Source organism: Corythoichthys intestinalis, chromosome 1 (genome assembly GCF_030265065.1).
Source record: "Corythoichthys intestinalis isolate RoL2023-P3 chromosome 1, ASM3026506v1, whole genome shotgun sequence".
Classification (NCBI taxonomy): Eukaryota; Metazoa; Chordata; class Actinopteri; order Syngnathiformes; family Syngnathidae; genus Corythoichthys; species Corythoichthys intestinalis.
In genome coordinates, this window is record NC_080395.1 from 53,911,031 (window position 1) to 53,939,010 (window position 27,980).

General features: G+C 38.0%; 1 protein-coding gene across 4 annotated transcripts; it reads right to left on the reverse strand.

The window, feature by feature from the left end:
* Positions 1-2,200: 2,200 nt before the first annotated feature.
* Positions 2,201-24,906, reverse strand: arl6 (ADP-ribosylation factor-like 6). 4 transcript variants are annotated; one of them, XM_057854537.1, is made up of 9 exons: positions 24,688-24,906; positions 14,157-14,304; positions 10,846-10,907; positions 10,678-10,746; positions 10,501-10,595; positions 9,235-9,364; positions 8,885-8,940; positions 8,753-8,798; positions 2,201-2,904 (listed from the first exon to the last, which is right to left on the reverse strand). In XM_057854537.1, the coding sequence occupies exons 2-8, from the start codon at positions 14,274-14,276 to the stop codon at positions 8,773-8,775; spliced, it is 558 nt and encodes a 185-aa protein (XP_057710520.1). In that variant the 5' UTR covers positions 14,277-14,304; positions 24,688-24,906; the 3' UTR covers positions 2,201-2,904; positions 8,753-8,772. The 4 variants fall into 4 exon arrangements, with proteins under 4 accessions (XP_057710520.1, XP_057710510.1, XP_057710500.1 ...); XM_057854527.1 differs by lacking the exon at positions 2,201-2,904 and adding an exon at positions 3,968-4,354; XM_057854517.1 differs by lacking the exon at positions 2,201-2,904 and adding an exon at positions 6,083-7,512.
* Positions 24,907-27,980: the final 3,074 nt, after the last annotated feature.

The following is a 27,980-nucleotide window of genomic DNA, read 5'->3' on the forward strand; positions in this document are numbered from 1 at the left end:
TTAGAGATTCAATTAAGACGTCGATTTCCACAGGCATTGTCTCTAAAGGGTATTCTATTTGAAGAATGGCTTAAAATTCCTTTGGAAACAATTCACAAGTTGTATGATTCAATACCTTGGAGAATTGAAGTTGTAATTGCTGCAAAAGGCGGACCTACACCATATTAAATTAGTTTTTGTTGATATTTTTCTATTATTTTGTCCAACCCCACATCACTTCTGCAAAGAAATTTGACTACAGTAAATAAAAATTGTATGGAGTTCCATTACAACACACTGAAAGGTGAGGTTTGTATACACAAAAAGTGTAACATTGGCTCATTTGAAAACAAAACAAACGAGAAAAAAAAAAAGGAGTGGTGGTGGCAATCAATCACAATTATCCTTATCCTTACGAGGGTCATTAGGATGCTGCGTATGCAGCTTACTAAAGGCATAAGGCAGGGTACACATTTACCTGGTTTCCTGCCTATGACAGCACAAATATACATGAACAAAATTTCGCACAATATACCCTGGAGAATTTGGAGTGTCTAATCAGCGCACGATGCATGTTTTGGGGATGTGGGAGGAAACAGAGTACCCAGAGAAAACCTACACATAGGCATGGGGGAACATGCAAACTTTACACAGAGAGTGCACCCTTGATCTCACACTTTTAAGGCCTGCTAACCACTCATTCACTGGGCTGCTATATTTTGAGAGATAGTTAATTCCTTTTCATTGCATTTGTTGTTGAATGAACCTGATGCATGCACTCACAAAGGACTATTAAAAAGAGAATTTGCTCAAGACAATTCATGTAAATGCTTATGCCATTGTTGAAGCAATGAAGACTCCACTAGAGAAATTGCAGTGGAAAAGCTGATACACCTGATGCAAACTCTGAAATATATAACTTGTAGCTGATTAATGTATATTTTGAAAGTGTTGTAGGAGGAATGTTAAAACATAAAGAACACAAGACATCGTCGTTTCCTGTCTTACATTATTGTTTGTCTTATTGTTTTGTTGTTGTCTTGTCTTACATTATTGGACAAACTGTTTAATCCAGATGTGTGTGAATATATTGTCTGTTGAGGTCAGACATGCTTGGATTTATCATTTTGAATAGAATGCTCATGTGCGAGTCATACCAAAAAATGAGTTGATCAAAACTAAAAAATCAGTTTGGTCCCTTGCTATCATTTTAAAGGGCAACTGAAGAGCTTTTCAGATTTCGCTCTTAAGTGTTTTACTCAGTTGAATTGTATTAAATGCGTCATTCGCTCTCTCAAAAAGTCACATAAAAATAAATAAATAAATAAATAATTGACCGCGTAGTTTTTGAGTTATGGCCATAGCAACACCATAGCAACGAGGGACGCGCCGTCCTGCCGACCCCTACCTCATGACGTAACTTCCAGGAAGCCTCACCACCACTCTAAACACGGAAATATAGCACCACGCTATCCTCGCCATATATTGCAAACATTTTCTGGGTTTTACTCGCGGGATTCGTCATGCCATCTCGATGTGTAGTGATGAATTACTCACAGGAAGACTCGAGACTCGAGGAGTGGTCCAAAAAAAACTTCTCCTGCAAAGGTTTGGACCGTTTTTGTTAGCATGCATACAGGTCCCCAATCGGCTCATTGTTTTCATCTTTTCAGCATTGACAGCTTTGAAAACCTACAACAATGCAACCTTGGTTTTACAAAGACGTAAGTAGAACATTAATGGCTTTTTTTGATAAACGAGGGGGACTCCTACTGCCTGTTTGTTGAAGTGCGGCATTTTTTTTTTTTTTTTTGCTGTTGGCCTCTCATAAGTAGATAGGTTGGCTGACATGTCGTCTACTCATGTGATTTTATTACTATATCAATAGGTGTTATGTAAATTCAAATGTCCCCAACACTAAATAGGTCCTTGGCTCGTTGTCTTTTTTTATACTTCAACATCAAGGTCTGCCTATTTGAAGAGGGAACAATAGCATCAAATAGATGCTGCTATGACTGGGGCATTATTATTTGATCACCATGAAATTATTACATTACATATTAACATTAGGATTCATCCAATATTTTCATGCTGCTGTGATTTTTTTTTTCTCCAGGAAGCCAAACATAAAAAAATAAGTGGCGGAAACCCTCAACACGATGAAAAAAGTGTTGCAAGTCAGTTGCCACCCAATTTCCCAAAATCAAGAGAGAGTGGGTCGAGTCATATGATGACCCAAGTGATGTGGTGTCCAGCGATGACGACGGAAGAGATCCTATGAGGCCTGCCAGATGCTGAATTTCTTCCGTCTGCGACATCAGATGACGATGACTTAGGAGAAATAAATGTAGCAAATTTTGATGACATGAAATCATAAACTAGTCATATATACAGTGCACATTTTTTAAAGGAAAAATCTAGTTACCTTCATATTTTAATGATAATGCATTATCTTTGTATAGAGAACACTTCATGCTACAGAAAAGAGTAAATACATATTTCCCACTGCCATTATCATTTTTCAATGTTGCGCTAGTCCATTGCTATCCTAACTTTGTGTTGCTTACTAAAATTATGCTCTTTGATGTGTGCCATTGTGTGCTTAATATAACATATGTTGTGTCACAATCTGACAACGAAAGCTAATGCTGATTCAACATAAATCTGGTATCATTTATTATTGTGGCCTGTTGAATATTTTTTTCAGAATGTAATATAATTACAATATATTATATACCTTAGAATACATTAAACAGTCAACAAAATGTGTCAATGTTGTTAACAATTTATGGTTTTATTTTGTTAATGTAATTCATGCTCCTGTCAGTTCTTCAGCCTCCTGAAGTTTGGCTCTCACGTCTGGGATCTCCTGATGACACAGGCATACTCTTGGAAGGGTAATTACTTGACGGTTTACAGCAACACCTGGAAAATAAAATGGTTTTGTCATTTATTTTGAAATATCAATAACATCATTCATTTAGCCACATTTGGGCTAGCTTTATCATATTTAGATTGGTAGGAGCTGTCCCATTACCTAATATCCAGTTTTAACTATGTGTAGAGCATGGAAAAATATACAACCATGTAATCGCATTCTCTCTAATAAAAAAATCACGATTCTGGACTTTCCACTCACTCTCCCGTTCGTGAAGTGTCGAGCTGTCAATTGGCGTCATGACGCCATCTGCTGTGTCAAGTAAATCGCCGTCATCTGACGCCTCAGGTTCAAACATGTAGGGATTAATTGTAATTCATCTTTCCTGGGAGCCTTTGCCATCGGTAGCGTCACGAAAGAGCGATCCTGAATGGTTACCTTTGGTGGAAATATCACTGACATCGTTGTTGCTGCTATGCTAGCTGTGGGTAGTCTTCTGTTGCCTACGTTACACTTCCGGGTTTGCGAAGGGACCATTAACGGAGTGCAAAAAAACTAAAACAAACGCAAATTATCCTTACAATTACGTGTTGATAATGTCATGGTTGTTTTGACGAACTCCTCCAAAGTTTATATTCATAAAATTACACCAAAATCCGGAAAGGTCTTCAGTTGCCCTTTAAATAGATTTTTTTTTTTAACCTAATCCCAAATCAAATCTATAGATTGAGTATTTTTTAATCACTCCAATGGGAAAAAAGACTTTAAACGAAAAACATCATTGTTTTACTTTTTTCAGTGTACCATTTTGACTGTAAATGTTTGATACAGTTCTTGGATTCAACTACGTGGCATGAACCAAAAAAAATAAGGTATTGTTTTACTTTGTGGTCAACAGAGTTAATTTAAAAACCCACTATTAAAACCCACCAAATACAAATGCTGGTACCCTTATTAATTTATTGCACAAGCCTTTGAGGGAATTGCTATGGTTAAACATTTTCTGAAGAGACTTCTAGCATTTTCACATTTTTTGTGGCGTGAACATTAATGAGCAGTTTTTAGTTTCGTAAATGGCCCGTCAATATTCATTTCATCAATACTTTCATACATTCAAAAAGGTTTAAAGGCATTTGAGTTATATTTGCGGCTTTTTCATTCTAAATGTTACAAACATTTTTTCCCAACTGAATACAGCACATGTCTTGCACCTGTGTTGAATGCTAAGAAACATCAAGACTATTAAAAGGATTCTGGAGCAAAATGCCCTGTTAGGAAAGCTTGGTCAAAGTACCGTACAGAGGACCATGGTTACTTCTTAAATTCAGGATATACAGTAAGGACATCAACTAGAAGGATCTGCTAATGGCGTCCTACACATGTAATTCACCATAGTCGAGTCAGAGCTGACAGGCTCCCAATTACCAGGACTCCTGTAGAGCATCGAGGAGCCGTCAAATGACATATTTGAGTTTCTTCCTGGCCATCACACGGATGCTGTTAAGGACAGATGTAAACAGACAAAAGCCATACCTTTGCTTATAATCGTAATTTAAAAATAAGGAAGGCAAATTCATTTAACATTTTTAGCATGCGCACTGCCCTCTGCTGGCAGAGCACTAAATGGTTCAGTACTTGGGACAGCGACAAAATTCACATAAAACGCAATGTCTTTATATTGCTAGTGCAGTGTAAAATAAATAATTAAAAAAAAAAAAAAAATTTAAAATAACATAAAACTTACATTTAACAGATTCAACAGACCATGAGACGTTTGTTTTAGTGTTTGTTTAGTCCCCCCCCCCCTTATTTACTTACGTTTTATTGATTTTTGTACTTTTTTAACTCTTGCTTTCATGCACTTTGTATCCAGCTTATGTTAGTTTTAAAGTGCTGTATATTGAGTTAAAACCTTCCAGTAATACTTACATGAAAAAATAAACAATTTAAATTCATACTATTACAATGAAGGGATTAAATTAAAAATGTGATCCAGTATACCCCTTGTCCAGCATTTTGACAAAATATAGGAAAATGCAAGATACAACAACCATAATCTGATGCATGTTTAATAGACTGCAAAGCAAATTTAACAAAATGTGTATAATTTTTGTTGATTATTTTAAAAAAGGCAACCCTTAGAGCCAACATAAATCAAACCAGTTGAAAGTCTGTGTTTAAGAGTTCAGAGCCCATATGGATATTTAATGAGCAGCTGTTGCTGGCATAGCTGTTGGATGGAAGAGTGAGCAAGAGCCAGAGACAAGATACGCACGCACACATTACCAAATTAATGAGAAACAGGAAGAAACCGTTTAAAATCTTCCCACGCCCTAACATGCGGTTTATTTTTTATAACCATTTACAGTGACATAAAAATACATGCATCTTAAGAATATACACATTCAAGATCATTCACAAATCATATGCTAACATTGTGCTTGGACGTTTTTTTTTTTTTTTTGGGTGATAATTTACAAAGTAGAAATATGTAATTTTACAAACAGTTTGCTCTGTCAGTCGTTAAATCCACGAAGTGTTATAAACAGCATGTGTACAGAATTTTGTACTGCAACAACTGATCCTGTGAATAAAGGTTACAGATTCCTTATTGACATTTTACAATACATTTTAAAAGTGAAAAACATGTACAGTAAGTGTAACACTTACAAATACACATCAGGGCTTTTGTTAAGAACTGTATTTTAGATGACTGTTGCGAGTTAAAATGTCCACTAGATGGCACTATGTGAGCGTGTATTACACTGAAGTCATATGAGCTTTGCAATGGGGAATGAATATGAATATGGAGGAAAATAAAGACGAGGGTGAAAAAGCAGTTTCTGCTCTTGCACCCCTCTTTCAAATCAACTGCTGTATTTTAAGCTAAAAAAAATGTTGTGTTTGATAGAACAATATGTCTATATGCTGACACAGAAGATTCATGGTGCATTAAGCCCCCGAACTATTTTTAATTCGTCCGTTTTACCCTGGAGACCCCCGTTTACAGACGTCGCGCAACCGCTTTAGTTTCAACCAAGCCATAAAAACAAGTATTTATATTTATTATACGAAATGTCTGTCATTTTTAGCTTAGAATCATTTATTGATGACTAATATTTAGCTTAAAAAAAAAAAAAAAAAAAAACCTACTTAAAAAAATTATTCACTTGCATATTTTAAACTTTCAACGGATATCTGCCTCATAACTATCGCTTAATTGTATTTTTCTTTTTTTTTTTTTACTGTTGCATTTTCCCCAATATTTTAGATGAAAAATAATTGATCCAAACAAAGAAAAAAACGGGGGAAAAAACGTTTAAAAGGGTAAATATATGGAAAAGAAAATATTAATCACTCCTTGAGGTCTGCGAATTCTGCATCGCGACCCTTGTTATATTACCATGTTTCACCCATAAAATCCCCCAAAAATCCAGCTGTGGCCATTCACAGCTGTGTCTTGACACTCGGTAATACATGCTACATGGAGTTTTTGGATCGAAAAGAGGTAAGTACGCGATAATATCTCATTAAAATCATGGTGTCTTTAATTATGCTCTCTCATGCTCTCACCTCCAGTTAGGGTTTTTCTGTTTTAAAAAAAAATGTTTTCTTTAAAAATGCCGTCCTGTTTAAAATTTTTCTTCCCCAAGAAAATTGAGATTTTAAGTTTTCCAATGATGCATCACACATGCATATAGGACAATTTTGAAATTTGGCCAAATTCGGGGCCTCAGAGCGGAACTTCAAGTCACCTGAGTGTTTTCCGCCATATGCTATAATCGAGCTAATGGAAAAGAGCAAAGAAAAACTGGTAATAGTTTCGAAAAATAATTACTTGTTTAACTTTTACGTGCCTGAGACCTAAACAAAAAATAAAATTGAGTTATTCTGTGTGATACAAGACTCTGGTGAGTTGCTACTATATTAACGGTTATATGATAGACGCATTTTCCTCTAGAGTTGAGTTAAAAAGATATTGTGTCTTTTCTCTGTCTAAAAACCAATCAGAGGAAATTGGACATGTACAAAGATGTTATTTTTGCACATGCAAATGTTATTGTTGTATGTTGATGCATTTCTGTAAAGTATATTATCTATATGCTACAATTCTTAAACAAATCGTTTAATGTTAAAAACAACGTATTTTGACCAGTATTGTAAGTTACACTTGATAGGTATGGGAAAAGAGAAATGCAATGCCTTACATTATTGGGTGGTTGAAAATTAATCAAAGTTCTCGATACTGATTTAAAAAAAAAATTTTTTTTTTTTAATTGCTGGATCTCCATTAAGAGACAACGTTAAATCAAGCCAGGATTCGGCATGATACAAGGCGAGATTTAAGAATACCATTTTTCTGCAACTTCGACCAACTTTTGAAGAGTCACCCCGAAAGCAGATAAGCTCACCTTCAACACACAGTACACCGTCACACTACCCGGGCAGTACACACATACACTGAATTGAAGAACGGACACTGATTCACAACAACAAAAGGCTGTGAAGGGACTGTTAAAACTCAGTTATATTTTTTATTTAGATGGTTTGTGAATATTTTTTAATTATACCTTGGTTTTTTTTTAGTTCTGAATTTGTATGAATAAATGCTTGTTGTATTTTCTTACTAGTCACCCTTACTCCTTGAGTCAAACCTATGGATGACAGGAAGTTCCATGCTCAGTAACACCAAAAAGAATGTTTGTTTCATAAGTTTCACAAAAAAAAAAAAAAAAAAAAAGAAAAAAAAAAAAAGTAAAAGTAACAAAAACATTAAAAGAAAGCTGCACATGTATTAGCTGCAATAAATGATGGCTTTGCCACAAGCATCTTCGTTTGTCCTGCTAAATAAAACAGCCTGAACTTTGTCAATTAAACAAAACTGATGACTAAAACTATTTTCCTCAGTCTATGCAGCACATTTTTGACCAATCATTGTCGAACAATCTAGTGTTAAAAAGACATTCAAAATTGAACAACAGCAAGATGTGCACAATTTATATTTAACCAAGAAGTGTATATAAAAATCATGAAAACGGAAACCCAGTGGCCCACTGTAAGAAAAATGGTAAACGTATGAAAGACATGGATTTGAATACCAAGATAACTACCAGGATAAGATTAGACAGTACACAAAATAGTAAAGAAAAAACATTGTTTAGACTCCGTAGCAATATGAAGGCGAGAGGAAGAAAACTCATCTATGACAGAAAATTTTAATATCACTGCAGTCATGGAGTTACAACCTCAATTCCAATGAAGTTAGGACATTGTGTTAAACAAATAAAATCAGAGTTCTATGATTTGCAAATCATATTCAATGTCTATTTTATTGGATACACTGTATAAACAAGATATTTAATTTTCAGAATGATAAAACTTTGTTTTTATCTAACGTCCCAACGTCAATTGAATTAGGATTGTAGGTAAATAATGACTAATTATGCAAAGCTTGTGCAAGAAGAAATTATATTGGCACAATATGTGATATTGCTGGTGGTTCATTCTTACTATAGTTTTGTGCCACCAATGAAATAAAATATATCTATTCCATATTAAAATTCTCTACTAACAAAGTAATCTTCAGAGAATTACCCATCTCGATTTTTTCAACCATCAGAGTGATGTTTGTGGTTGAGATGATCATTTTGCAAGAATATTGTTGCAAAAGCACGCAATGTATAGTTTGTGAACGCTATACTGATGTGATTAAATGGTAAACTAGACCACCCATCACCTGCCTGGATCCAAAAGCAAAACAATGCATTTTCAAAGGAATATTTTTCCCCAGATAATCATTCTGGCTGTTTTCCTGTCATCACAGATAGTAGAAGATAAAAACATGTACTCAGATTTCAAATAAAACCACAAATGTCTCCGAAATGTTGTTGGTACCTTCTTCTGCAAAAGATGTTTCACGTTCTCATCGATTTGATTTGATCTGAAAATAACACGTTAAAAGCAAACAAACAGAAAAGATAATTTAACATTTTGCTGAATTTTGGATGCACACATGACAGAGTTTACCTTGTAACCATTCCACTCCCTCCTGTAAACCATCTCCTTTTAGCGCATCAGTAGCACTGAAACAGAAACATCAATATTAATGTTTTATACAATAATACTACATCTAAATATTCCACATATTTTCCAAAAAAACATGTTATCAACATACAAATCATTGTAAGCTTTGCATACGAGCTCACTCCTTGTTCCTAAAAATTATAATTTTAAACAATTTTAAATATATAGTAGTACATAAATTGCTCTATTTAATTTCCTACTCAACGCTAACGAGAGCACGTTACTACTGCATGTTTACAAATGGAAGTAAGATTTCACAGCAGATTGGAGTTTAAGTAGATGCATGGTCATACCAGATGTGCCAAGGTTTGTCCTTGATATTGTCCAAGCAGAGCATCTGTGAGACTTTAACTGAAGACAGAGCATCTCTGACATCCATCTTGTTAGCCAAGAACAGGATGGGAATTCGCCTATGTTTAATATCTGTTGCAAGACAGAATGAGAGCTTGAGAGTAATGAAATGAGTTTTTTTAGACAACTTTGTTTTTAATAGTTTTAAAAACGAAAAATTGAAAAATAAATTTACAGGAAAATAAATTGAACTCAATAGAGACGTATGAAATATGACAAATGAGTCATTCCATGTCAAGTGTACATACTTTTTGGCAATTTTGTGACAAAGTCACCGATTTGAGTGAAATTTGATGTCACGGTTGTGTTTCGGGAAAAAAAAAAAAAAAAAAATCACTGCAAATTTTTATGGGCCCTCTAATTTCGAGGACTACCAGCTTACCTCGAAACTTCAAAAGCCTGTAACTCAGCCCCACAGTGTTCAGATCTCGATGAAACTGGGACCAAACTACTCAGCTCAACTTGCTCTATCATTTGATGATAGAGCAAAAAAAATTCATTTCATTAGCAAATTTCCAGAAATCCCCATAAGAGCCCCAAAAAATGTTTGTGAGCCTCATGAAATTAAGACAAAAATGTCATATAAATTTGTTGGTCACTACACAGTACAGTGCAGTAGATAATCAGATTTGAGATTATTTACCAGAATCTTCTCACTGAGATCCCGTTCTTTTAGGTTTACAGTATGTACTTCTGCCCGGTTGGGATCATAGGTCATCGTAAAAAAGTAGTTTACCTGAAATGCGTTGTAAAGCATTGTTACATTTGTTTGTTATTATTACGCAAAAAAAAGCAAGTCGAGCTGAGTAATTTGGTACCAATTCTATTGAGTTCGACATATAGAAATTTGAAGTTTCGAGGTCACATGATGGCTCTTAAAGCACGGCAAGTGTTTTTCTTTTTTTTTTTTCCCCCCAATCGGGACAACCGTCACACTAAATTTCATCAAAATCGATGACTGTGTGAAACGGCTGTGTACAGTTGATGCGGAATGTCCGAGATATGGCTTTGGTCTGGATACAATCAAATGAAGCACATTGTGTAAGAATCTGACAAATAACAGAAAAGATGAGGGTGAATGTCAAAAAATTGACCACAAATAAAGATATAACACGAATCCACAACAACAGAAGGTACCTTTATAGCAGAAATAATTATTTTGACCCTTGCAATAAGGTTACAAAAAAAAAAAAATCTTTTTTTTTTACCGGGGTGATTTAATAACGTCTCCAGTTCTTCTTTGGCCACAACCATCCTTAGTTTATCCGCACTATCAACGACAAATATAACAGCCTGGCCCTCCCTATAAACCACAACAATTTGTGCAATATTAATGAACACATTATTAAAATAAGAACAATTCTGTGTTTCTGTGACCTACTGACTTGTAATAGTGCTCCCACAGGTTTCTGTATCTTCCTTGGCCTGACATGTCAAACACTGTGAAAGAAAGACTGCCCAAAGACAAAGGGGTGGTGGGCGGGGGTGTTGTGGGTTAATCCAAGTTTTATTAAATACACTAATGTTACTACTGTATTATGATGAAAACCTACCTGGATGTCTTGAACTTCTCTATGCTGAAACCAATAGTTGGGACGATGTCCTGTGTCTGAGCCTGCAAGTTAAACATTTGAAATGTGATAGTAATCAACTAGGGGAAACTATACAGTGATCCCTCGTTTTTTTAGGTTAGTGGGGGGGACCCCCCCAAATTAAAAAAAAAAAAATCCAAAACAAAAACAAACAAACAAAAAAAAAACCTTATATGTACAGTATATTTTAATAAATGTTTTTAAGTACGGAGGACCAAAGCTGCCAAAATGAAAAATAAAAAAATCAATAAAAGACAAAATAAAACCAAATTTAAATGCAAAAATAAGAAATCAGATACAACAATTTTAAATAAATACAAACATATTTTTGCTTTTATTTATCTATTTTTAATTTTGGCAGCTGTGGTCCTCCATATTGCTGTACAGTGGTATGAAAAAGTATCTGAACGGACCTTTTGGAATTTCTCACATTTCTGCATAAAATCACCATCAAATGTGATCTGATCTTTGTCAAAATCACACAGATGTAAAAACAGTGTCTGCTTAAACCAAACCCACCCAAACATTTAAACCAAACCCACCCAAACATTTATAGGTTTTCATATTTTAATGAGGATAGCATGCAAACAATGACAGAAGGAGGTAAAATAATTCAATTCCTTTATAGTAATTGCAAGCCGAGCAAACAACAAAATTGGAAAAGCTACTCTGTGGTACCATAAAACACCCACATAACACAGGACAGTAAAATAACACACAACTTAAACATACTACTAAATAATAGACAATAAGTAAATTATTCTGCAAAAGTCGCTACATACAGTGCCCTCCATAATTATTGGCACCCCTGGTTAAGATGTGTTTTTTAGCTTCTAATATATATATATATATTTTTAATTCAAATAATATGGGACCTTAATGGAAAAAAAAAAAGAGAAAAAAATCCAACCTTCAATACAAGTGCATTTATTCAGTGGGGAAAAAATCCCACATAAAGAAATAATTATTTGACATCAAATAATGTGTGCGCTAATTATTAGCACCCCTTGTGTTAATACTTTGTACAACCTCCTTTTGCCAACAAAACAAGGTCTGGGTCCTCTCCTCTGTACTCTCCTCTTCAGCTCACCCCACAGGTTTTCAATGGGGTTGAGGTCTGCGGACTGAGATGGCCATGGGAGGAGCTTGATTCTGTGTCTGGTGAACCATTTCTGTGTAGATTTGGCCATATGTTTAGGGTCATTGTCTTGCTGAAAGACCCAGTGACGACCCATCTTCAGTTTTCGGGCAAAGCACACGGTCCCAGGCTTCAACTGGGACCGTGTGCTTTGGTCAGATGAGACCAAGATTGAGCTTTTTGGAACCAAACACTCTAAGTGGGTCTGGCGTGCCACGAAAGATGCGCATGCTGAAAAGCATCTCATACCCACTGTGAAGTATGGGGGTGGGTCAGTGATACTGTGGGGCTGTTTTGCTTCCAAAGGCCCTGGGAACCTTGTTAGGGTGCATGGCATCATGAATGCTTTAAAATACCAGGACATTTTAAATCAAAATCTGTTGCCCTCTGCCCGAAAGCTGAAGATGGGTCGTCACTGGGTCTTTCAGCAAGACAATGACCCTAAACATATATGGCCAAATCTACACAGAAATGGTTCACCAGACACAAAATCAAGCTCCTCCCATGGCCATGTCAGTCCCCAGACCTTGTTTTGTTGGCAATAGGGGATTGTACAAAGTATTAACACCAGAGGTGCTAATAATTGTGACACACATTATTTGATGTCAAATAATTATTTCTTTATGTCGGATTTTTTCCCCACTGAATAAATGCACTTGTATTGAAGGTTGGATTTTTCTCTTTTTTTTCAGTAAGGTCCCATATTATTTGAATTTTAAAAATATATATTAGAAGCTAAAAAACACATCTTAACCAGGGGCGCCAATAATTATGGAGGGCACTGTAGCAGCATCATGAAACTATTAGTGCAGTCCAGTGTTGAGAACACAGATGGCCCTGGGAAAAAAACTATGAGTCTGGCTGTATGTGTAAGTAAGTGAACCCTCTGCCTAAGTAGACTTAGAGAGCAATTGAAACAATTTTTTTACCAACCAATTTAAGCCAGGTGTGTGCCCAATCACTGATGAGTGGTTTAAAGATGCCCTGCCCACTATAAAACACACACCTGTTAAGAATTTTCTTGATGAGAAACATTGTTTGATGTGCATCATGGCTCGGTCAAAAGACTTATCCGAAGACCTGTGATCAAGGATTGTTGATTTGTATAAAGCTGGGAAAGGATACAAAACCATCTCTAAAAGTCTGGATGTTCATCAATCAACAGTCAGAGAAGCTGTCTACAAATGGAAAGAGTTTGGCACTGTTGCTTCGCTCCCAAGGAGTGGCCGTCCACCAAAGATGACACCAACAATTCAGCACAGAATCCTCAGAGAGGTAAAGAAGAACCCTAGAGTGTCTGCTAAAGACTTACAGAAATCACTGGTACAGTCCAATATCTCTGTGCACAAATCAACTATATGTAAATCTATGGCCATAAATGGTGTTCATGGGAGGACTCCACAGAGGAAGCCACTGCTTTTTAGAAAAAAAAGACATTGTTGCTAGTTTAATGTTCGCAAAAAGGCACTTGGACACTCCACAGAAGTTTTGGCAAAATATTTTTCGGACTGATGAAACCAAAGTTGAATTGTTTGGGATTAACACACAACGCCATGTGTGGAGGAAAAATGGAACAGCTCACCAACATCAACACCTCATCTCCACCGTGAAGCATGGTGGAGGTAGCATCATGATTTGGGGCTGTTTTGCTACCCCAGGGTCTGGACAACTTGCAATCATTAATGGAAGAATGAATTCAAAGGTTTATCAGGATGTTTTGCAGGAAAACCTGAGGCCGTCTGTCAGACAGTTGAAGCTAAAAAGAGGATGGATGCTGCAACAAGACAATGATCCAAAACACAGACGTAAATCAACATCAGAATGGTTTCAGGAGAACAAACTACACGTTCTGGAGTGGCCAAGTCAAAGTCCAGACTTGAACCCCATTGAGATGCTTTGGCATGACCTAAAGACAGTGATTCATGACAGACATCCCAGGAATCTAACTGTACACAGCAGTTTTGTGGAGAAGAATGGGCCAAGATTAGTCCTGATCGATATTTTCATACCTTTTTCATACCACTGTACATGAATGTATGTAGTAGTACTGTAATGTATATCTGAATAAACTACACAATGTATATTGAATAGGTCACAGAGATTTATTCCCACAAACAGAAACTGTAGGACTTACATTGGACGGCTTGAGTTTGTTGATGATAGTGGTTTTCCCACTGTTGTCGAGGCCAAGACAGAGCACGTTCACCTCTTTCTTGAAGCCCAGCCATCCTGCCAACTTGTCAAACAGCCCCATTGGCACCAACGGTCCACTATTACCCCCTCTAAAACAAAGGAGCATCACTTTGTCTGAACACTGAAGTACTTTATCACCTTAATTTATTGTTAACTGTGTTGTTTTGCGGCACATTTTGAAAACCTCAATGGCTAAAATTAGGTGGCATCATTAATGTCACACATTTTACATGTTCACGAAGGAAAATTTAATGAACAAAACAAATAGGGTGAGGGAAAATGAAGGCACTGTTAGGTACAGTGGGGCAAATAAGTATTTAGTCAACCACTAATTGTGCAAGTTCTACCACTTGAAAATATTAAAGAGGCCTGTAATTGTCAACATGGGTAAACCTCAACCATAAGAGACAGAATGTGGACTGCAAAAAAAAAAAAAAAAAACCCTGAAAATCACATTGTTTGATTTTCAAAGAATTTATTTGCAAATCATATTGGAAAAGAAGTATTTGGTCAATACCAAAAGTTCATCTCAATACTTTGTTATGTACCCTTTGTTGGCAATAATGGAGGCCAAACGTTTTCTGCACCTCTTCACAAGCTTTTCACACACTGTTGCTGGTATTTTGGCCCATTCCTCCATCCAGATCTCCTCTAGAGCAGTGATGTTTTTGGGGCTGTCATTGGGCAACATGGACTTTAATGGGATTTTTGCTCTCCGTTCTTGTTATCATTTTGACGCCACGGGGTGAGATCTTGCATGGAGCCCCAGATCGAGGGAGATTATCAGTGGTCTTGTATGTCTTCCATTTTCTAATAATTACTCCCACAGTTGATTTCTTTACACCAAGCGTTTTCCCTATTGCAGATTCAGTCTTCCCAGCCTGGTGCAGGTCTACAATTTTTTCTCTGGTGTCCTTCGACAGCTCTTTGGTCTTGGCCATAGTGGAGTGTGACTGACTGAGTTTGTGGACAGGTGTCTTTTATACCGATAATGAGTTAAAACAGCTGCCATTAATACAGGTAACGAGTGGAGCCTCGTTAGAAGAAGTTAGACCTCTTTGACACCAAGAAATCTTGCTTGTTTGTAGGTGACCAAATATTTATTTTCCACTCTAATTTGGAAATAAATTCTTTAAAAATCAAACAATGTGATTTTCTGTTTTTTTCCACATTCTGTCTCTCATTGTAGAGGTTTACCCATGTTGACAATTACAGGCCTCTCTAATCTTTTCAAGTAGGAGAACTTGCACAATTGGTGGTTGACTAAATACTTATTTGCCCCACTGTATATAAGGAAAGCACTTTTTAACTTCTTGAATGACTAAGTTGATGTATTGATTGTAAGGGTGTGCGCATGGGTGCTGCACTCTCTAGTACACTTGGCGGTGGTATGCACCTGCAAGTTGCTTACAATCCACCATTAATCAAAAGAAGCCTTTTCACGCCTAGCCACAGTACAGCTACCCAATTGCAACTGGCTGTTCATGTGACTGTGCTACGTCACTTCCTCCAATGACTTTATGCTGATAAATGTGAGAGATTCGGACATATAAATTAATTATTCTGACAATGCTCTGAAGTGTGGGTTGGATAATAATGTTTTTGAATGTCTGAATTTACCATATTAATCACTATAGGGGCATCGCGGCTCAAGTGGAGGCAATGCATTACGCACAATCAGGGCCTGCCTAAGATTTTTTATTAAATAAAGTCTTAGTTTCGTTTTTATTTGTACATATGCGTTGCTTGGATCAGGGTCTACCTTACATTGCCTACCAATTTAGAAAATTGTATTTCTATCATTGAACCTAGCACACATATATATACTGCTCACATAATTGAAAGGAACAAAGTGTTCCTTTAATCTTTTTGAGCAGTACACAGCAGTGCAGTATATACTGCTCACAAAAATCAGTTCGCACATGCGCAGTGGCAATCCATCGCGAACCGGTAGCCCGTCACAATTGGGTAGTAACTGAGTATGTAATATGTAAATGGGATTTACATACAGGAAAGCTAAACAAAAGCCATCATTAACACCTAAACAGAAAAGACAAGGTTACAATAGGCTAAGAAAAAGCAATCATGGACTGTAAATGAAAGTCATATTCAGTGATGAATCGCAAATCTCCATTGGTCAAGGTGATGATGCTGGAACTTTAGTTGGATGCCGTTCCGGGGCGATTTATGAAGACAACTGCCTAACAAAATGTGCAAATGTCCAGACTAATGTCATTGATGATATGGGGCTGAACGTCAGGTAGATGACCGTCATCACAACTTCAATAGAAGTTTCTATTGATATTTTGGACACTTTTTTTTGTCCCACCAATTGAAAGGGGATGATAAAATCCTATTTCAGGAGAAGGCATCTTGCTGTTAGGCAAAAACTACAAAAGCATTACTTGAAGACAGACACACAAGTTCAATGTCATGGGCTGCAAATAGTCCAGAACTCAATCCAATTGAAAATCGGTGGTGGAAGTTGAAAAAAATGGTCTACAAAAGGCTCCAACCTGCAAAGATGATAAGGCAAGAGCAATCAGAGAAAGTTGGAGCCAGATTGATGAAGAGTATATTGTTTGTCATTTTTTAAGTCTATGTCTCTGATACTGTGAGCTGTTATAAAAGCCAGAAGTGGTACTACAAAGTACTAGTGGTATGTTAAGTGCTTTTGTTGTAGATGTTTAACTTCTTTTTTTCCTTAGAATTGAGTGATTCCATATTTTTCCCTTCGGCTTGGTCTGAAAAAGTAACTGTAACCAACTTTTTTTCTTGATTATATTTTTCTTTCTTTCTTAAAGGCAGAAATGCACCGTTTAAAATTACTTTGTGTTTGTCTTGTGTCACGTGTGTGACATATTTTCAAATGGTTTGTTAGTCTGGCGAGTGGGACTTTTGTATTTTCGGCTTCCTCCTGAACGTGAGGAGACTAAATGAATATTGCAGTCAATGACAGCTCAAGATGGCTTTCCTAACAACCTCATGCTCATACTGGGATTGGGATTTTATGGTGAACAAATGATTTAGAGTTTTCAATTTTCTAGTTAGTCAAATTGTACTGGATTGTAATGTCAACAGTGCTAATGTATGGATACAATTAGGGATCATCTTTAATGGATTCGATTAGTGATCGTCTTTACCTTCTTTTTTATTGACATGTAGCAATAGCGGGCTTCCTCTCCTCTGCAGGCTGTTTCTTATGCGCCTTTATGCTTCCTCTGTGCTTTCTTTTTTTAGATTTGTTTTCACTTCTGATTACGAACTACAAGCTCTTACAAGGGATAATGTCAGTGCGGAGTATGCACGCTGGCACTGGCAGATGTTGGCTATGCTCCAACAGGTAGTTCACTGAATAAATCCACCTGCACGTGGCAGTGACCAGCTGTGTGCCGGCAAAGACATTTACTGGAATTTGTGAGCAACCCGGATGCCATAGACTGAGATTGAGGGGGCAGTGCCCCTGGGTGGCCGAAATATGTCATTGCCTTTAATTGACTTTCCTACAAATTAATTTTAAGGGGACGTTCAGAATTTTTGACACAAGGCTTAATCTTCATGTTAGCCGGGGTTTAATTAGTCAGCGGAGTTGATTTCAACAAATTCCGTGCAGTCTGTCAGTTATTTGTTAGTTTCAGGGCTCCGCATTGGCTAAGCTAGCGAGGGTCAATGGTGCCTGCTTTGCATACCAATTACAAACAACATATGCACCCATGAGAATATCCGATGACCCATGCAATCAATAGTGTTGACTATGATTTCAGGATAAAGTTATTACAACCAGCATTGCATGTCAATAATTGTAGTAAGAACAACAACATTTGTCATCCAGCAGCTTTGCAGGTACCAGGCTGTCGAGGCAAGCAGGGTGGAGTGATATCACATCGGCGTTTTCACCGCTGATTTTTTTGTTGTTGTTGTTGTTGTTTTTTTTGTGGGAATGAAAGGGACTCCCCAGCAGTCTGACCACGAGTGGCTGAAGCACTACTTACTAATTGTGGTCGCATTACGCATCTAAAAAAATAGTCCTCCAGAAAGAAATGAATTACGGCAGTTTAGAGTGACATTGTTTTGACCACATGGGTATTTCGAACAACGGTCTGCATTTGAATGATTTTGACTATATTAGATCTGTTAATATCATGTTTTATTGGCAACCTAAGCAGGCACTGTTGACTCGCGCTAGCTTAGCCACTCAGCAACCCTGAAACTAACAAATAACTGACTAACTGAAGAGAATTTGTTGAAATCAACTCCACCGACTAATTAAACCCCCGCTAACTCGAAGATTTTGCCTTATGTCAAAAATTCTGAACTTCCCCTTTAAAATAAAGACTTAGCCATTAAAATGTTGTCTATAAAAGTTGTAAAGCAATAAAACAGACAACAAAAATGAATAAAATGAACAAGAATCCAACAAAGTATTTCATAATGGGTCAAAATTATTTTTCAAACAGATCATCTGACTAAGATCTTAGTCCTTTGCTTTGCTTGGCCAAAACTACACCTGCGGGGGCAAGATGGATATTTAGAATTTCTTTAAACCTAACATTTCAAAAGCTTCAAAACAACTGAGCACTGAACACGAACAGTGTCAAGATATATATGGCAAAAAACACAGACGAGGCTGAAAAAGTAGTTTCTGCTCTTGCACCGCTCTATAAAATAAACTGCTGTATTTTAAGCCAAAAGAACTGTTGTGTTTGATAAAACACTATGTCTATATCTTGACATAGCAGTTTCATGGCGCATTAAGCCCCCGAACTATTTTTAATTTGTCTGTTTTACCCTGGAGATCCCAGTTTACAGACACCATGCAACCGCTTTTGTTTCACCCAGCCATAAAAAGAAGGTAAGTAATTATATTTATTATTCGAAATGTCTATCATTTTTATTTTAGAATCATTGATTGATATCTAATATTTAGTTTAAAAAAATGACTTTATAAAATTATTCACTCGAAATATTTTAAACTATTATACAAATGACGTCACAATGAAAGAAATGTCTATAAACAGGTCACGGTTATCTACTTCATAACTATCGCTTAATTGTTGTTGTTTTTTTTTTAACTAACATTTTCCCCCATATTTTAGATAAATAATCAATCCAAACAAAGAAAGATCACTGTCACATTTTCCCCCATATTCTAGATGATAAATAATCGATCCAAACAAAGAAAAATTGAATTGCCCCTAGTGTCCCGATCACTACTGGCACCACTACTGCCTTCACTCCCCACATTTTCTCCAACTCTTCCTTCAACCCTTGATATTTCTCCAGCTTTTCGTGTTATTTTTTCCCTGATGTTGCTATCGCTCGGGATTGCTACATCTATCACTACTGCTGTCTTCTGATGTTTATCCACCACCACTATGTCAGGCTGGTTGGCCATCACCAGTTTGTCTGTCTGGATCTGGAAGTCCCACAGGATCTTGGCTCGGTTGGTCTCGACCACCATTGGAGGTGTCGCCCACTTTGACTCCGGGGTCTCCAGTCCATACTCGGCACAGATGTTCCTGTACACTATGACTGCTACCTGTTTATGTCGTTCCATGTATGCCTTGCCTGCCAGCATCTTACACCCTGCTGTGATGTGCTGGACTATATATATATATATATATATATATATATATATATATATATATACACACACACACACACACATATACACACACATATGTACGACTCAAGTCTCCGTATAAATGCACCTGCTCTGTGATAGTCTCAGGGTTCTGTTTAAAGTGCAGAGAGCATTATTAAAACCAAGGAACACACCAGGCAGGTCCGAGATACTGTTGTGGAGAAGTTTAAAGCCGGATTTGGATACAAAAAGATTTCCCAAGCTTTAAACATCTCAAGGAGCACTGTGCAAGCCATCATATTGAAATGGAAGGAGCATCAGACCACTGCAAATCTACCAAGACCCGGCCGTCCTTCCAAACAAGGAGAAAACTGATCAGAGATGCAGCCAAGAGGCCCATGATCACTCTGGATGAACTGCAGAGATCTACAGCTGAGGTGGGAGAGTCTGTCCATAGGACAACAATCAGTCATACACTGCACAAATCTGGCCTTTATGGAAGAGTGGCAAGAAGAAAGCCATTTCTCAAAGATATCCATAAAAAGTCTCGTTTAAAGTTTGCCACAAGCCACCTGGGAGACACACCAAACATGTGGAAGAAGGTGCTCTGGTCAGATGAAACCAAAATTGAACTTTTTGGCCACAATGCAAAACGATATGTTTGGCGTAAAAGCAACACAGCTCATCACCCTGAACGCACCATCCCCACTGTCAAACATGGTGGTGGCAGCATCATGGTTTGGGCCTGCTTTTCTTCAGCAGGGACAGGAAAGATGGTTAAAATTGACGGGAAGATGGATGCAGCCAAATACAGGAACATTCTGGAAGAAAACCTGTTGGTATCTGCACAAGACCTGAGACTGGGACGGAGATTTATCTTCCAACAGGACAATGATCCAAAACAAAGCCAAATCTACAATGGAATGGTTAAAAAATAAACGTATCCAGGTGTTAGAATGGCCAAGTCAAAGTCCAGACCTGAATCTAATCGAGAATCTGTGGAAAGAGCTGAAGACTGCTGTTCACAAACACTCTCCATCCAACCTCACTGAGCTCGAGCTGTTTTGCAAGGAAGAATGGGCAAGAATGTCAGTCTCTCGATGTGCAAAACTCATAGAAACATACCCCAAGCGACTTGCAGCTGTAATTGGAGCAAAAGGTGGCGCTACAAAGTATTAACGCAAGGGGGCCGAATAATATTGCACGCCCCACTTTTCAGTTTTTTATTTGTTAAAAAAGTTTAAATTATCCAATAAATTTTGTTCCGCTTCACGATTGTGTCCCACTTGTTGTTGATTCTTGACAAAAAATTAAAATTTTATATCTTTATGTTTGAAGCCTGAAATGTGGCGAAAGGTTGCAAGGTTCAAGGGGGCCGAATACTTTTGCAAGGCACTGTATATATATACACACATATATATATATATACATATTGGAAGTTAATTTTATTGCTGACACTGCATTTTGGGTTCATCAACATGTTTAGCCCCTTCTCCTACAAAAGTCAAACTCCGCCTATGCCAGATGCTAATTATTCCATGCATATACAGTGCTGCTATTAGCTGTCCATGCAAGCAGACACAAAATATACATGCAAAAAGACCCTTAGAGCCCGTGCCCGCTGGCCTTAACATTAGTCAGTCAAGCAACTTGATTAATACTTGTAATATTTCACTAGTATATTTTACCGTTTTGACATTGGTTGACTGGTACTTATTTATATTCAATTTGGGCCTCTGTTGTGTTACTGATGAACTGTTCATGGTCTATACAGTGATCCCTCGCTACTTCGCGCTTCGAATTTCGTGCCCTCAGTCTATCGCGGATTTTTTTCAGTCAAAAAAAAAAAAAACGTACACAAAAAAATAAGATACCGTAATTTCTTGAATATAACGCGCACTTTTTTCCCCCCAAAATCAACTTGTAAAATCATGGTGCGCATTATAAACGGGTACAGGGATGGGAACAAATATATAAATACATTATATATATATATATATATATATATATATATATATATATATATATATATATATATATATAAAGACCAATTTTTTTTTATTGACACGGCCATGTTGTGTTGAAGAAACGTATGCGGCAATCCGTTGCCGACCATTATGGTACGTGACGTCACCATTTTGTTTCGGTCGTGGCGAGCTAGGGAAGGAGTCGGAGGCGGAATATCAAACAACGGAGCTAATCCGCGTTGCTTTATTGATATTTAGGCTGCAACAAAATACGGTAGCAATGTCTGTCTCACATGCAACCTGTGGAATATAACTATCTTTCCGGCTGTTCCCTCAACAAAATACCTCCCCCCGGGAACTATATAACGTGCCAACATAAGTTCCGCCGGTGAATTCTGTTATAACTCGCTACACGGTATAATACTTCACTCTGATTGGTCGAATGATTTTGTCTGTGTTAAATTCTGCTTTTTTCACTCTTCATAAAGCACATAATTTAGTTTCTTGAACTCATTTGAGTCAACGTTTATTGCAGCTCCACAACTCTGACCGTAACAAACGTAACACAACACAGACTTTCTGTGTCCGTCAACTATATCTGTCCCTCGGGAAACTCAAATCCAATGTAACAATAGTTGTTACATTCTAGTCAACAGCGATGCGCTCTTCTGATTTTAGACCTAAATCACCACTTTTATTTTACCGTATCAATCCATGGATGAAACATTTATTTATCATGATGAAACGAGCAAGTTATACAGCAGCCTTTAAAAGAAAAGTCACATCTGTTTTGTTTTCTCCTGGATTCTGGTAAGTTGAAGAAGTTGTCAGATCATATTATTACCGTACATATTGTCATTTTATGGTAATGTTTTAAACAACCAATGTGCTATGCTTGTGCTGTGTTTCACCAGTAAGTAAAATGACATTTCTGTATCTGTACACGAGCTCTGTTTTCCTGTATTCTTCTATTTATTGGTGCTAAAATTAGGGTGCAAGTTATACACGGGTACAATAATTTCCCCTAGATTTTACAAGTAAATTTGGGGTGCACGTTATACATGGGTGCGCCTTATATTCGGGGAATTACGGTAATTGAGAAAATATGGTGTAAAAGCTGCCAGTTCCCGAGAAAGCAAGGAGAGCCAGCCAAACTCAAAATCCACCACTCTGATTCGCTGGCCAGTATCACTCCGGAATACCGCAAGCTGATTGGCCGAGACTTTTAACCTTGCTGCCAGAGCCATATGCTTGCTGCTATCGAAAGGGACCGCTCTCGCTCGCCTTCTTGAGCTTGTGACATCGTTGAAAATGGCTCCAAAGCATCCTACACCTGCTAAATGCTCTAGCGAACCCAACAAGAAAAAGAAAAATGATGACAGTGTTAAAGTAAAATAAAGTTCAATTATTGAACATGCTTACAGTTTGCCACAGCTATGTGTCTGTTGCACGCCATTACGGACTAAACAAATCAACCGTTCGCTACATTAAAAAAATACGTAAGATGGCCTCAATGTCGTTTTCCATGGACACTGACCAAGTTGTGACTCCTCGCAACAAGAAGATTGTAAAAATGGAAAATGCACTAACAGTGTGGATATCTGACTGTCGGGAAAAGAAAGTTAGTCTCGATACAAACATGATTTGGGCAAAAGCCAAAGCGCTGTATGATGGCCTCATTCCTGATGGAGAGTTGCTGCCCCTGCGACCCGACCTCGGAGCAAGCGGAAGATGATGGTATGGTATGGCATGGTAAAAAACAACGGTCACAACTCCCCATCACGATGTTCCTTGTGCGCAGCTCACCTCCTGCAGAAGCTTCTCAATAATTCATCTTTACCTTCTTCATCGCCATTGTTCTGCAGCTTTTTATTCATTCATCAAGATCATCAGTGTGGTGAGTACATTTTATAAATCTTATGCATATTTATGTTTCAAACTAGTGTACTGTATACACAAAAAATATATACAGAATTTTCTATGCATATAAAAAAAATCTCCTGTATCCAAGCAGCTGAACAGGACAGGTTTAAATTTTTATGTATGTATGTATGTATGTATGTATGTATTTATTTATTTATTTATTGGGGGGCGGGGGTCGCTACTTCGCGGTTTTTCCACTTATCGCGGTGGGTAGTGGTCCCCATTAAGCGCGAAAAACGAGGGATCACTCTCAGCTGCGATGGCGTTCTGTAACAGTCAATGGGATAAACAATTCGGAGGACATATTATTCCACCTTCCTGGTCGGTTGATACATGATTGAACTTTGATAACGTGATATCTCAACACGCACTTACAAAAGAACGCAAAACACCAACATAATAAAGCGCTATGACGCAATAATTATAATAATCTTTTTTCATTTTGAGTGTTTATACACCTGAATAATTTTATTTGGAGTTCAGTTAACGGTATTGCAATCCCATCTCAACTGGAATGTGGCACTTATCTGACACTCTGAATATTGTAGTTTGTCACGTTTTGGAAAGAGACCTTATCTCCAAAAGACTATTGACAAAGTGTTACCATGTACTGTTATGTTAACTCGAGGGAGTATAATCGACACGAAGTTGTGTTTCATGAGCTCGTTAGCCCTTCACTCTGACTAAAGAGATTGTAGCGTAATTAAGAGTCGCGCACTTATTTAGTTAATCTTCTATGCTGTCACTGCACAGGTTAGCTCAAGCTAGCCCGTCAAACCTAACGACGATTTTACGATTCAATTCGGATAACTCATATATGCAAAAGATCTATGTAACCCGACGCTTGAATGTACACCGCACGAACTAGTCTCAAAACCTGACCAAAACAAGCAACTGGTGGTACATAAACAGCTAACATGAACAGGCTACACCACCATTAGCATACAGCTTGTATTTTACAAAGTGGTACGCCTTTGTTGACATATCCTGAATATTACCTTTGACTAAACTTGGTCTTGTTGACGCCAATGTGCACCGATCTGTGGCAAGGGTTAGTTTATTCCATCGCCGGTGAGTCTAGTAGTCCAGTGTTTTCATTCATTCCTCATGCGCGTCGTTTTCATGGTAGCCTGGATACGCTCCTTACTTTTGCTGCATTCAGGAAAGTCGGAATTTTACGTTGCCTCATCAGTAAACAGGCGACACGCCCCTACTGCAATCTTTCGATTGGTGAACGGGAGTGGCATCCTTGACGAAATAGTTTTTTGCCTTTTCTTCATAAAGAGAGGGATAAAACTTTGTTACTTGGTGTATCGTAGTGACACGTGTGTTAGTTGCAGATATACTTGTTACAACACAATACAACAGCTCGACTCATACAACATACTTGCAGTTGGAGCAACGTTACTTGAAAACAAGAAAAAACACTAAAAAATAAAGTAACTTTAAAAGACATACCCATAATAAAAACATTGGCATCATGAAACAAACAAAAAAAAAAGTAGCTCTGGTATGGGGAAAAACACCGATTCTATTTAAATGTTTTGTTTAATAGTGGGTTATTGCACAAAAGTACACAATTCATGAAAATTTAAGGATATTCTGCTGTAGATACAATTTCAAGATGAACCTACAATGAACTATAACTTCCACAGCTGAACTTCACTTTCACATGTTAAACTTTCAGTAGGTTCATCTCACACCTGTCTGTTCTCCTCTCAATTCCCACGATCATGTCCAAGTAGTTAAAGCTGTAATGTGAAGTAATTTCATAACATGCCAAATAGAGTCACAACTAAAGTAATTAAACATTGTCCAACAAATAAAGCATGAAAAAATAATTTATATGTTGTATATCTGACAAAATAATCGCGTTTCCGAAGTTCGAGTCTGAAAGGGGACGAACCCGGAAGTGATACGTCACACCGAGAACATCGATGGCAGCGCTCCATACGGCCGCCATACAAAGCCCTTCAAACAATGATTCAAACAGCGATATAAGCAATAGATCGAGCGCAAGGGAGGAGATCCAAGTTTTTGAAGAGTTGGAGGAAGAAGAGGAGCTTGGAATTTTATGTTGGACCTAACATGTATTAGCCAGACGCTAATCAGGATGCAAACAATGTGCCTAGATTACCTGACATGGAATGGAGACAAGACCCATCGAGATTACAAGGTTGGTAAGATATAGGCTGTTATTATTTTCATGATTTGAAGATGCAGGCATTTGCACATAATTTTATGTTTTTGTCTATCTGATGGCATTGTTTAAAAAAAATAATAATCAGACTGCATTGTTTAAAAAAAATAATAATCAGACTGCATGTTCATTTTGGCAGATCCTGTAGCACTCGTGCATATAAAGTAGTGTTGTATCGGTCGCGAACGATTCGTTCTTTTTGAACGAATTGTTTGGGTGAACGAGACCGAACTAATCACCATCTGCACTGATTCGTTCTATGAAGTTGGTGGCGCTTGTTCGCTGCGTGGGAGGGCGTTGAGCAAGCGGCAGCGTCTTCTGACATCGCACACGACCAATCAGACGCCAGCCTCATCGCGGGCAGGGGAGGGAGCGGAAACAGAATCATGGCGTATGTCACTCATTTCCACGTGTGGCCAATAAGCAGCCAGCGTGCAGGCAGGGGGGAAAGACTGAGTTTTGTCACTTCCCGTTCAGTGATTCGGTCCTCCGGTTCCTGACCTAGCTTGCTGCTAACTTGACTTTCCAGTAATGACTATGCGGTGAACGAGTCATAAAATGAAAGGAAACGACTTTGTCACATATTTGTTAACGTGGAGCCTATCAAATGCTGCTCAAAAAGACAAAAACACCACACAAATCTAGCGAGCATGGTTTAGTGTTCTACTTTTCTCAACAGACTCGGGACTGTGCCTATGACGATATACTATCAAATTTACAGTAATTTAAAACACGCGTAGCTACGAGGCAAGCAAAACCTGAGCTGCGGTCGCGTGACGGCAGTGAAGCGGGCAGAGAACTGTCACTATATGGAGGCTTCATGGCAGCGATATGTACCTCATGTGCACAGAAAAAAAATAATATTTAGTATGATCACCATAATACTGATTTGCAATGAAACTGTATATACATGTCAATTTTTTCCGAGTGTTTTTTTTTTTTTTTTTTCCGTGTCAGAGGGTGTCGGTTGGTTTGACAAATTATGTCGATCCGTCCATCATGTGCTACTCAAGCGCCCCAAAAACACAGCGCGCGGACACGGGAGATGTCGCAATATGTCTACATTTTTCTTAACAGACTAATGAGAGTAGAAAGGCGAAATCATAAAGCAAACAATTATTTCTCGTCAGCATTTGACGATCTGAGATGCGGGGACGACAGGGGAGCTGACCGGATTATTTTATTTATTAATACCAGTGCAAAAATTCAAAACGATCATCTTAATAATAAAAAACAAAAATACAACAGAGCGAGAGGTTAATATGATGTGTTGGCCGTTCCATAATTAGAAATTAAACTTTCGATTTATTTTTATTTTCGTGACAGCAGGCATGCCGCGTTGGCTGTTAGCAGCAGCATTGTATATGTGAGCAAGATCATGCTAAAGAAAGTCCGTGCGCCCCCGACCCCAAACCCCGACTTCCCCCTCAAAAGGAAAATGTTTAACCGTGTCCTAATTCGAAATGCAAGCACGAGCCATGACTTTGAGCCCATAGAACTAGGACAGACGACGCGGAAGTTCTCCCTCGCTTTTGCAGCAGCGGGAGGGAGACGAGGCTGTCAGTGTAAGCAGAATGATATCGCCTGTCACTCATTTCTGAAACTACGACGAGTGGTCAATGTGCAAGAGAGGGAGGGACCAAGCAATGTCACTTCCCGTTCAGTTATACTGCGAAGCGGTCTTTGGTGATTCGTTCGGCAACGTCACTTCCCGTTCACTAACCGAACGATTCATTTGGGTGGGGAGGGAGATGAGGGGGGCGAACGATTCGTTGAACGATTCGTTTGAACGAATCGTTTTACTGAACGAACCGGAATGGATTCGTTTACTCAAGTGAACGACAGATCCCGTCACTAATATAAAGTAATAATATAAAAACGTTGGGGGGAAAGAAGGAGATGAGTCGTTGATGGCTTTCTCCACTTTATTGTGGCAACAATAAGAAAACAAAATAATAGCGGACTGCCGCCACATTCGACCACGAAGTTTTGCTTGTCGCTCATCTCCGCCTCGCCTCATACTACCAGCTACTACTACTTCCTGGAGCTATCGGCAGGAAGTGGCGTCTAATGGCGTGAGGAAATGTAGTT

Bases quoted from the DNA above. Each gene is read 5' to 3' on its own strand.
- arl6 (XM_057854537.1), bottom strand. From the start codon at position 14,276: ATGGGGCTGTTTGACAAGTTGGCAGGATGGCTGGGCTTCAAGAAAGAG. The intron at 10,747-10,845 runs GTAGGTTTTCAT...GTCTTTGGGCAG, and splicing joins GAGAAGTTCAAGACATCCAG to TCTTTCTTTCACAGTGTTTG. The intron at 10,596-10,677 runs GTCAGTAGGTCA...TGTGGTTTATAG, and splicing joins CTGTGGGAGCACTATTACAA to GGAGGGCCAGGCTGTTATAT.